The 12,881-nt window shown below is 31.6% G+C and overlaps 2 protein-coding genes across 3 annotated transcripts in view; one reads left to right on the top strand and one right to left on the bottom strand.

Annotated features, from left to right (window-relative positions):
* The window catches only part of LOC122719414 (trehalase), a 9,616-nt gene extending 4,437 nt beyond the window's left edge, over positions 1–5,179 (top strand). For both annotated transcript variants that reach the window (XM_043945186.1, XM_043945200.1), the window contains exon 6: positions 2,061–5,179. In XM_043945186.1, coding sequence (XP_043801121.1) covers positions 2,061–2,202 — 142 coding nt within the window. In that variant the 3' untranslated portion in view covers positions 2,203–5,179. The remainder of the gene's footprint in view (positions 1–2,060) is intronic.
* On the bottom strand, positions 3,166–12,583 carry LOC122719379 (leucine-rich repeats and immunoglobulin-like domains protein 3). Its single transcript, XM_043945113.1, has 14 exons — positions 11,982–12,583; positions 10,941–11,012; positions 10,695–10,838; positions 10,456–10,593; positions 10,228–10,368; positions 9,840–10,127; positions 9,584–9,727; positions 9,260–9,498; positions 9,020–9,166; positions 8,619–8,933; positions 8,232–8,513; positions 7,848–8,123; positions 7,446–7,754; positions 3,166–7,375 (listed from the first exon to the last, which is right to left on the bottom strand). The coding sequence occupies exons 1-14, from the start codon at positions 12,230–12,232 to the stop codon at positions 7,248–7,250; spliced, it is 2,874 nt and encodes a 957-aa protein (XP_043801048.1). The 5' UTR covers positions 12,233–12,583; the 3' UTR covers positions 3,166–7,247.
* Between the last annotated feature and the right edge of the window lie 298 nt (positions 12,584–12,881).

Below are 12,881 nucleotides of genomic sequence, written 5' to 3'. Positions count from 1 at the left end.
TCTCTCTCTCTCTCTCTCTCTCTCTCTCTCTCTCTCTCTCTCTCTTTCTCTTTCTCTCTCTCTCTCTTTCTTTCTTTCTAATTTCTCTAGTAACGTGTTCTGTGATTTTCAATCGTACTCCCCCCCGTTGTGTAACCATCGTTGTCTTCGCTGGTCGAGGATCGTTCTTTTTTAACGGATTAAGTAAGCGGGTTAACGATCCCAAAATTTATTATTATTCCTTTAACTCGCAGTATTATGGAATGAATTTTGTTTTTGTTTCCTTGTTTTTTTTTTTTTTTCTGTTCGCTTCGAAAGCGAAGCACGCAAACAAAGTTGGTCAAGAAGGAAACAACGAGTCGATCGATGATAAATCGAAACGAATTCGATCTCGATCGAAGCTGATTTATTCGAAGGACCGAGGAAGCGAATATATATATATGTGTATGAGTATGTGTATATATATATATATATTCGTCTAGTCATTTTTTTTTTCCTTCTCGAACGAACCAACTTGTCTACTTCGTATCACACTACCAAAGAGGGCCGTACCAATGAATCTTGGATCATTTCTCGGATGAACCGTCAACCTCGCCACTGTTTGTTGTTTCATTCCGGATAAATGGAGTTTATTTTTTTTTTTTTTTTTTTTTTTTTTTTTTTTTTTTTTTTTTTTTTTTTTTTTTTGTATAATTTTTATCTCGTACGACGATCTCCAAGTTATTTTCTACTTGGAGAGGGGGACCAAGACGGGTTTACAAGATCTCGACGTGTCGCATTACTTTTATCAACGAGCTGAAAAATGTTTTTAATGTTGCCCGTTTTTAGATTAGTCGACGCATTCCGGCAATACGTTGTTAAGTTTTTTTTTTTTTCTTTTAAAGGTGTATATATATATAGATATATATAGATAGCGATAACTCGACGTTCCTACCTATTATCGTCAAAAATGAATATTTCGCTCGTTTAAAGATATCTGTAATAATAATAAAAGAACGTAAGAAATTATCGTTGACGCATTTCGCAGCGGATCGTTGATCGATCGATAAAATTGACGAATCGGTTGGATGGAGTATAGGGGTTGCAGGACGACCGGAACAAGACTGGGCTAGAAATTAGAGATTAGTTAAAGTATATCTAAAAATATCGTCGCGAGGGAAAGGTAGATGATAAATTTAATTTGTTTCGATCAACGATATATATGCATATATATACATGTATATATACATATATCTCGCTATGCCTTATCTACATTTGCTTGCCTGTGTGGTGGTAACATTTCAATAAAGTGTATAAATCAGAAAATCTATCCGACACCTGTTCTCCAACGATTATATCCATAAATTTTATCACGTTTCCTTTATCCGTTATGTTTTGCAATGCCGACGAAATATATATATATATATATTTGGCATACAATACTCTCGCTATTGTATCGACAGCTCGCATAAACAACTGCATAAACGTTGACATCGTTCTTTCTCGTGTAATATTTTTCCTTTATCTCCTTCCGCTCTCGTCTCCTCGATTATCGTCGAGGTAATAAAACGTGCTCGTTTTAAATGGAACGAAATTCACTTGAAATTCAATTCGATCGAAAATCACAGTTCTCCACGATTAATTCAACGACGACGACGACGACGACGACGACGACGACACGACACAACGACTCGAAAAACACCGGAAGTTGCCGCGATCGTACACGTAACGCGCGATTTTATCTTTTGCGCCGCGGCAAACTGATCCATTAATCTGGAACGCGAAACTTATATCTTTTTTCCGTCTCCGTCTCGTACGACTCTTCGATATCGTCGAATATGCGCAAAATACTTACGATCGAACCAAAGATTAAACGCGTTAAATTGATCTAACACGGTTAAATTGATTTATTGTTTATTATGCGCGCGCAACGTACAGTACGAATGCATGTTGCGTGGAACGACGAGCGTGTCCTTACAGGAAGCGAACGGTACATAAAACTCTCGTTGTTTAACTCTCGTTCCATCGACGATTCGTCGATCGTAGGAATATTTCTTTCGTTAAAGAAAAATTATGATAATCGTTTGCTAATTGTTTTACAGAATGGTGGTGTACAAAAGGCGGCATTATTACGTACCGGGGCCGTCCACGATGCCGAACAAGAGAAAAGTAATATCGCCGAGTGGGAATCTTTACCGAAAGAGGATCGCTTACACCGAGCTCAAGGACATGAACAACTATTGACGACCGTTGCTCTTCTAGAGAGCCCAAGCTTCTGTGCGAAGCGACCGTTGAAGCGCGATAATGGCACACGAGGGGCGAGACGAAAAGAGGACAAGTAAACAAACACTTGGTCGAACTTGCTTCTCGTTATTACTTCAACTGCCGTGATCGCGATCATCGGTCGTGAATCGACCAAACACTGTGCAAAACTCGCCTGATATTTCGCTCTCGCGCAATTCGATCGTGCACTAACCGCGTGTGTACCACCACCACCATCACCACCACCACCACCATCACTACCAGTACTATTACTACTATTATTTAGTAGAATTTTTCCACTCGCGAACGATTATTCTCTTCGAATGATCGCGATTCGCGCGTGTTCACCAGACATCTGTCTTTTTATTTTTATTTTTTTTCTTCTTTCTCCGTTTTCGATAAATCGATTGTACGCGTTTTCGATTAGCGAGGAAGCGGGGAAGGTGATACGGTGAAACGGCGACACGGTGATACACGGTACCGACTCGTTCCTATTGATCGTCGTGTTTTAAACCGACGACCGCTTCCTTCTTCCCTCCCTAACTTTCGGAAACACGCACGGCATCGCGAATTCGAAACGAATTCGCCGTTTCTCTCGCTGTGCGGACCCCTTCCCCTTGCCCCTCCCCTCCCCCCTCCCCCTCGACGCATCCGGCCTAATCACCTAATCACATTTTTCTCCACTGCGATCGCGTGCTGGATGACACCGATCGAAATCTCGATATCGAGTTTAACGATTAGAAGAGAGAAGGATTAGCGGACGATCGAGGAAATCGATAATAATATCGTAGCAACGAGATCGCGCTTTTTACGTCGCGTTGTGTATGGACGAGCGATCGTCGTTTAAATGACCGATCGTCGATTCGAGATGTATAGATAACAAATTTTCGATAAAAATCTTGTATTATCGAATTGTAAATCTTATATTATATATATTTTTCCGGATATTTTTGTATAAGATAAATCCGTTTAGCCGCTTCCGCGATTTAGTCAAAATCGACACTGACGATGGCGCACCGTTCGCCGCCTCGTAACATAATTCTCCTTTGTTCGTCGATACGAGAAAACGACTCTTTATATAATTATCCGTATTCGCGGACGATTGCGGGAATAAAATAAGTAAGGGGAAAAAAAATGGAGGATCGAACGATTCGCCGATCGTTGATCAACGAGCAAACATTTGCGTTTTCATGATTTTTCGACACTGTTCGAAGCACCGTTACTTTTATCGTGGACAATGCGAAATACGTACGTATAAATATAGATAAATATAGTTAGTTAATTAGATAGATAAATGAATAGATTAGTTAGAGAATTTTGTGTTACAAATGTGAACGAATACGCGTCGTTCGTTTTGCATTGAAAGCGAATCAATTAAGTAATAAATAATGGTCGGTAGAGAATCAATATCGCGGTATTTCGTTGAACGCTACGAATGATGAAATTTGAACCTGGATTACGTCCAGAGGACGAAAACGATACGCTCAAATACAAGTTTCTCGTTATCTACAAAATATCATTTCTATGTATTCGTATGCGTATCCCGAAATCTTATGCGAGGTCACAATATCATCTGTTGTGTACATATATATATATATATTGCGATCAAATTAATTTGTTATTTTGACGTTTTCATCAACGATGATAGAAACTCTAGTTATCTCGTTCGTGCAGGATATCATTCGCTGTTATTTTTCAGCCAATGAAACGGGCGCCAATTTTGACAAGCAGGATCTTAGAGAAAACTGTCGCCGCGATTTGTAAAACAAAATAGAACGAGAATCTTAACGATTTCCTTAGAATCAATGGAAGAAAAAAAAAAAAAGAAAAATATTATTTCGTAAATGCATTATAATAATAATCGAAAAAATGATGTTCATTTGCGAGGATGAACGAATAATCGACGTCGTAGAAATCTCTTTCGAGAGACGTTATTGTTTCGTTTATTATCTCATTTAAATATTCTCATATCCTTATTATTTATTTATAGATTTTTTTTTTCCCCTTTGACTTATCACGATGCACGTTTTTCCTATTGTTGCTTAACGGAATTTCGTTTCGGGAAAACCAATCGTTTGTTTTTATTATCAGGCTTCGTAACAAAGAGCCGAGTGAGAACATTGTGAAAACACTCTCGTACGCGTTATGATATTTTGATCATTGTGATATTTGGAAATTTAGATAACAAATATTATTCTCTCTCTCTCTCTCTCTCTCTCTCTCTCTCTCTCTTTCTTTCTCGAATTACTTCTTTCTCCCGTTCACTTTTCGTAAACAAATCGCAGATCGCCATCCCTCCATATTGGTTAGAATGGAACGATTCGAATCGTTGATTCGATTCCGTTCAGCGATTTATAATCGATTAGATCGATTTAATCGATATAGAGAAAGTTGATATTAAATTCGTTTGAACGTGAATCGAGTATTTTTCATTTTTTTTTTTTGGAAAAAAAAAAGTAGAAAATACTTGTGATACGTGTTTCCATGATAACCGTCGTATATTGTAAACGGAAAATTGAAAATCGAGGGATAACCGCGACCGCGTAAAATATGTACACATTTGCGCGTACATTCGACAGATATAATGCTCGTTAAAAAGGAAAAGTAAAAGAAAAAAAGGAAAAAAGAAGGAAAAATAAACGATTATGATACGCTGGCGTATCATTTGAAAATTTCTAAAAAAAGATTACTAAAAATTTATTTCTTTTTTTTTTTTTCCCTCTTTTTTTCTTTCTTTCTCGTATGTATATGTACATGTATCAGCAATTATATTTTAACAAAGTATGCTCGTTTGGTAAATAAAGTTCAAAAAAAAAAAAAAAGAAAAGAAACGAAAAAGTGTATAATAAAGAGAAGAAAAAAAAAAAGTATCGGGGATTGTTCGCTTTGTTCGCGATTACAACAAATCTAATTATCCTAATACATTACTTGTATTTGTTTATAATATACCACGTAACAACAAGGAAAAAATACTGAATTACACGAGGGCGCCTTGTTTAAAGGCGCGCGCACATACACACGCACACACGCGAACCCCATCGATGTTTTCTTTGTTTATTGGCAAAATACGATTTATAATACTTGTTACTGGTAAGTTTGCACGATCTTGCTAAATCTATCAGATTGCTGGACGCAATGTTAAATCGCGGTCATTCGCGATAATTAGTGAATTCATTATCGATCATATTGACGTTGAATTTTCATTTTTTTCCCTTTGAGAAATGTTGTTGAACAATCTCGAACAATATCGTCCTTTTTTTCGTGTAAAAACAGCGCGAACCACAAAAGTCATTGATCGAAATACAGAAGAAAAAAAAAGCAAAGCTTTGAAAAACGAAATACAAATTTTCGATTCTTTTTCGTCTTTAACCGAATAACTATTTATCGCATTTAATACAGTAATACTATAATACGATGTTTTGTTATTCATGAAAAGAGATAGTCATCACTCGTTCTTTCATTCTTTCGAAATATAAGATCTAAAAAAATATATATATATATGTATATATAAGACCATGTATGACCATCATCATCATTATCAAACCATCATGACATCGAAACAATGATCGTCGTAATATTAATTTTATTTAATTTTTCGGATATTTGCCAATCTTCGCGCTGTCATTCGATATTCTTGTGCTATGTTTGTGAGAATTTTAAATTATTCATGGGGCATAAAAATATCACAAATTAACTTACAGAAACTCACAGAAATTATAATATTCATTGAAGTCTTGTTACATAACGATCGTTTTATCGCACGTTCAACTAATCACAATTCTTTCTATTCTCGTGCGTGCATTTCAATTGAAAGTACCATCTATTGAAACGTACAAATATGTGTTCAAAAATTAATTATACAAAATGATGGAAAAAAAAAAAAAAAAGAAAAAAAAAGAAAAATATGCATTTTCTTTTGTGAAAATTTCTTTTCGATAAAAATAATGAAATATGTATGTAATGACGCTTGTATGTAATTTACTAACAAAATACAATTATTCTTTATATGGAAAAAATTTCACTAAATTTTAATATTAAAGAAAAATCGTTGATTCAATGACGATATTATATAATCAAATATTAGAAAAATTATATTGATATCTATCAGTGATGAGCAATCATTTTTGATCGATTAAATTATTTCAAAATTAATTTATCTAAAAGTGATATAATGATTAGCTATGAATAAAAAATAAAGAGGAAGACAAATTATTAAATGTCTACATATTAGCACTTTGGTGCATAACAATGTGTACACACAGCACACACGCACACACATATACACACATACATACACATGCACGCAGCAGACACACAGCGTATACGAAAGTATGCACGCATACTTTCTTTCTTTTCGATGTATATTTACATATGATTAACGCGTTCTGTTGAATATAAAATACCTGTGCGTGGACTTATATACGTTTCTTTTACTCGTTTCATCTGTTTTTTTCATTTTCTTTTTTTTTTTTTAGGCAAACTTACGTCATGGGGCATTATAAATATAGTCATTGTATAATCTAATAGTAATTAAGTAATCCTAAAAATAAATATCTATCACAAAAGACTGGTTTACATAATAAGTGGCTTTTGCGGGTTACGGGTTAATTCCCGATGTCAACAGACTTGTGTTAACTTTGCTCTTTCTTCGGCGACATGAATTGAATTAATCGTGGCGAGTTCTTACTCTAAATATTTACAAATTATATGTCAATAGTACTTTCTAATTTACGTATTTTTTTTTTTGACAAGTTTTTTTTTCATGAAAACTAAAACACAATAAAATAAGCTATCGTTCGTTCATATCACGTTCATATCATCATACATCACAAAAATAATGTTCATGACACAATAAATTTATCAAACTGTACGATTGCCGTGACTGTTACTTTGTTGTTCAATGATCAGAACGATTCTGCTTGATAGTTTTTCGATAATTATTTTGCACATTGTAAGTGAAAATGTTCATGCATGAAACATGACGAATCAGTTACGAAGAAAAAAAAAATCATATTTGAAATCATTTTTTAAACAGCACAGTCTTTGTTCTCACGAACGATTCGTTCATGATTGGTATATCTTAACAATGGAGCCCCTACATTTACCACTGCACTTGGTTCTTCCTCATTATTCACGGAACATGTAACGATTTCCTCTAAAAATAGATATAATAAGAGTAAATTTTAGAATAATAATAATAATAAAATGAAAATATTTTTACTTACCGGGTAAACATAATTGTAATTGATCGCTACTAGGATTGGTACTATCTCCTGTACCACTGTCTTTACTATGCTGGGAACTCGTCTCCAAATATATGTGCGTTTGCGTATCTGCTACCGTACCTGTTAAAGTCGATGTTGGTTGTGCATGCGGTCTACCTTGAGCAACATTATTCAATCGTCTTCTAGTTTGATAGATTATAACTACCCATACTATAGATGTACCAACAGCGCAACATACAACAGTGATTATTATCAAACCAAGTATATCGTCTTCGTTTACCGACACAGGGCTGGGAGTCGAAATCGGAGCTGTGGAATAAGCAATATTTTTGTATTATATTTTATTTTAAATTTTAAAGAAGAAAAAAAGAACAAAAAATTTAAGTGAAAAAGATATTTTACCTGGTTTTACAGTAAGATGAGATACGCCAACAACACTGCCCAATGAATTGCTCATTTCACATTCGTAACTACCAGCATCACTAATTATAGTGTCGACAATAATCAAAAGCTGATCTTCAGCAGTGAAAAAATGCCGTTCAGTCGCTAACAGAGGATTACCATTTTTACGCCAAGATAATTTTGGTCTGGGCATACCACTTGCCATACATTCCAATACAATCGAACCACCAACTGTCACTTCTTTATTTTCCATCGGTTTTACAAACGATGGTATTTCTTAAAAAAAAAAAAAAAAAAAAAAACAAAAAAAATCATAATCGCAATTATTTATCAAGAAACGGCAATCTAATTTCGTTCACATCAAACAATTATATAAAAATTTACCTAATATTGTGAGAGTAGCATTTGCAACGATTAAGCCAGCAAGATTTTGCGCGGTACACGAGTAAACGCCACTATCAGCAGTTTTCACATCAACGATAAATAATACATCGTCAGTCGGCATCATATGCATTCTTCTTTCTCTTGCCGCTGGAAAATCATTACCACCATCCTTTTGCCATGCTATTTGCGGTGATGGTTGCCCTTCTGCTGAACATTCGAGGCGAGCAGTACTTCCAGCAATTACACGTATATCATGTGGAATTTTTGAAAAAGATGGATATACTATAATAAAAATTTTCATTATTATTTGTGATATATTTTTAACAAATGGGATATTATATATTAATAATATTCGTTTGAATTCAAGTTTGAATTAATATAACTTACTTAAAATACTTAATTTTGCTTTTGCGGAATATGTTGTTCCGTATGTATTGGTCACCATGCACTGATATTTTCCAGCGTTTGCATGAGTAACATTAGTAAGATGTAAGATAGAAGTTGCCTCTGTTACTCCATTCTCCGTAGAATCGGTGTTTATTTGTAGATTGTCATCATTAATTTCAATATTATCGTGTTTCCAAGTAAAATGTAGTCTTGCTATAGTGGTACTCGTTGCTCGACAAACCAATGTCACATTATCTCCTTTAATACCCATCTGACTTTTAGGTTCTTCGATAATTCTTGGCTTCGGATATTCATCTGAAATCCATATATTTTTGAATGAATAATGAATTTATACGAAATAAAATTATATTAAATGTATAATTTTAGATCGTTAAACTAACCGCATGTAAAATTTTTATGATAAAGTTGAGTTAATGACATTCCTTGTAACCAATGTGGAAATCCGCAATAAACTTCCGCATCGGTATAACTATGCTCACGTAACCACATACTTAACCATTGTAAGCCACAATCACAAACTAAAGCACCTTTATACAACAACAAGGATAAAAATAGATAAAAATGAATGCAAATATTAAATCACAAAATGTTACGAACATATTTATATATATTATACATACTTGAATTCATTCTCAATTTAGTTAATCTAGTCATTGAAACGAATGCATTTTCCTGAATACTTGTTATATTATTTCCAGTTAAATCCAATTCGGTAACATTACTTAATCCGGTAAACGCATTTTTGTTTACCGATTTTATTCTATTGTGCGCTAATCCTAGTTTCCATAATTGTCCGAGTGGATCAAAGGCACCATTAATATCTTCCACCATATACGAAATTTTATTAAACTTCAATTCCCTTTGACAATAATATGATTATTATAAAAGATTTGTTGGATTTTTACAAATCTTCATGTTGTTACAGTATGATATATTATACGTACAATATTTGTAGATTAGGAGTTGAACTGAATGCGCCATCTGCAATGTATGTAATCTGATTGTGATCCAGTTTAAGTTTTTTCAATTTTTCCAAAAATTCAAAAGTATCTCGTTCAATTGTGGATATTTCATTATACGATAAATCTCTGCAAATATATCTTTCATTGTAATTGAATATATCGATAAAGTGATAAATTTTTTAATTTTCTATTGTCATAATTCTATTTTAGTATATTACAGAATTAAAATATTACTAACAATTCGATGATTTCTTTGCATCTATCCCATGCTTGTATTTCAATAGTGCGTATTCGATTGTGTGATAATGTTAATTTTTGTAAATGTTCTAATCCAAACAGACCACCTTTTCTCACCATAGTTAATAAGTTAAAGTCAAGTTCTAGAATCGTTAAATTTTCAAGAGGCCAAAATGCACCATCATCTAATGTTTCAATTTTATTTTTTTTTAAATGTAATTCTTTTAGATTTTTTAAACCTCTAAGGCTAAGTCCTTGGATTGTCTGCAATTCATTTCTATTTATTTCCCTAGAAAAAAACATCGTATATTAATCATATAATCAATATATATAAGTAATGATATAAACAATAATAAACAACAAAAAAATCATATGAAATAATTTCTCACAATATACGCAATTTTTTTAAATTTGTAAAAAGATCTTTCAATTGTGTCAAATGATTTTTATTCAGTCGTAATTCTTCTAATGAAGTTAAATTATCCAAACTTCCATTTTCAATGACTTTTATTTGATTTTTATTTAAATTTCTGTAAGAAAATAAGAAAATTTTCAAATAGGTTTATAAATATTATTACGAGTTTTATATGTTCAAGCATAACAAAATAATTTCATACAAATGTGTAAGGCAATTAGGTGCAAGAAAGGATCCATTTCGAATAACACTTATTTTATTTCCACTAAGATCCAAGTTTTGAAGTCGTTGCAAGTTGAGTAATGCGGTTCCATTTATATCGGTAATTGAATTGTGAGCTCTATAAAAAAAAAATATTATTTATTTTTATATTATTATGTTATTTTTTCTTATAACCTCTACTATCCCCACAATATTTAATAATATAAGCAATATACTTACAATGCAAGATGTGTTATGTTTTTAACAAAAAACATGTCTGGCACTTGTGTTAATTGGTTTTTATTTACTTTAAGCATTTGTAAATGCGTACCTTCAGACAGAATAATTCTAAAGTCATCTCCAAATTTGTTTCCACTGAGATCTCTTGAATAATTGGTAATAATATCAAAATATTAATTAAAATAATTCTTTTTAAAGATATAACATCAGTTGAAATATTTTTTTATTTTTAAAAATATTACTTACAATTCTTTCAATTTAGTTAAATGTAATAAAACATCAGGCTCTAAACTAGCTATATTGTTCCCCTTTAATCCTCTGCAAAAAAAACAAAATTTTTGATGTTTTTTGTTTATTGCTTATCTACTTATCTACTTATTTACAAACATAATCAATATATTTTATATTTTATATATATATATATATATATATATATATATATGGATATAATAATTGTCATTATGTTTATGAATATAATTGTATAATATTTAAAATTTAATTATAAATGACACAAATATAAAAAAAAATATTTTTCATTTCAATTTTATTCTTTTTAATTCGATTAAGTATTAAGTATTATATCTTTAAAAATATATTTGAAAAAAAAAAATTGTTTTTCAATATTTAATCTTATTTGTTAATGTTTAAAATAAAACTATATAATATTTTATATAATAAATAAAGAGTAATTATAAATTAATTGATAAATATTAAAATATAATAATAATAATAATAATAATAAATAATTTAACGATTATATTAATGTTGTATTTATCCATAGTGGACTCAATAAATTACATAATCTTAATAAAGAAAAGTTAGTTTTATAGAATATTTGTAAATTAACAATAGCAAATTTTCTAACAAGAGTTTGCAAGATTAAAATAATAATAATATTTATATTGATTTATTTAATGAAATCGATATTATTATCATTTACGTTCACACTTCTGTTATAAATTTACAATATACTCTTTTATCTTTATCTTATCAGATCATGTTACACTGCATACATAGTTTTTAGTTTAAATCTTAAGTAATGAATATCTAAATGTAAATTTAAATCAGTTTAATAGTGAATTAAAAAAAATAAAAATTCGATCATATACAACTAATAAATTTAATTCATTAAATAAGGAATTATCGGTATTAAATATCGCGATGTTTTAATGAATTTTCAAAAACAAGTTGAACTAAAACAAACTATAAAAGACAATACGATGGTGATGATAATACAATGATGATGTACATTTTTCTTGATAGGATAATATGCAATTATTTACTTACAAGATCTCTGTCCATGGTGGTAGTCCGCTGGGTGCTCCAATCAATTGTAAGTTAATGCAGTCCACCACATTTCCAAGACAGTCACACTCAACAGGACATTGATTATCCTTTGTGTTGCCATACGATATCTTGTTGGCTTTTATAAAGTTTGATGAAGTTAGAAATAATATTAATAATATAATCGCCCATTTGTATTTCCACACAAATCGATGATCGAAAAAAATTTGTTCTGTATTCGACATTGTATACATCGTCGTACCGTTTTGCTTAAAATTTATTTCGTAACTGTACACTGCGTACTAATACTTTTCTCCATAGCGATTCGTGGAATAACGGCAACATTACTTGTAAAAGCATCACCGTAATAATAAAAATTACCACGTTCTATCGATTAAAAACAAACTTGTCTCTTAAAAACGCTTTAACCCACACACCATGATGACGCCCACGGACCGATGCGAAACTCCCTCACTGATTGCGCGATACCATTCTTTCTTTCTTTCTCTCTCTTTCTCTCTTTCTTTCCTTCTTTCCTATGTATTCTATTTCTTCACAATGATCCAACCTTCATATTACTAGAAATTTATTTCCTAGCTAGTAATATTTTCTAAGTATAGTATCGAACCAATATAAGTTTAATAAAAAAATACACTATATAAGTTTAATAAAAAAAATAAGGATCAAGATTTACCTTTAAGTTTTCCACATAAGTTAATAAATTATTCATTGTGTATTGAAAAGTACTTGAAAACAATCAAAATAAATTGTCACTAGCTTATATACTTTTATTCGATGAATATATTAATATTTCTAATGCTATCATAAAATATGTAGAATTATTTACAAGACTGGTTTATACATATACATATATTTAATTGTAAAATATATATGCTATTATGA

This window comes from Apis laboriosa, unplaced genomic scaffold (assembly GCF_014066325.1).
Source record: "Apis laboriosa isolate Shangri-la unplaced genomic scaffold, ASM1406632v1 scaffold11_cov152, whole genome shotgun sequence".
Taxonomy (NCBI): domain Eukaryota; kingdom Metazoa; phylum Arthropoda; class Insecta; order Hymenoptera; family Apidae; genus Apis; species Apis laboriosa.
The sequence above is the reverse complement of the archived record's forward strand: the minus strand, read 5'-3'. Positions and strand labels throughout refer to the sequence as shown.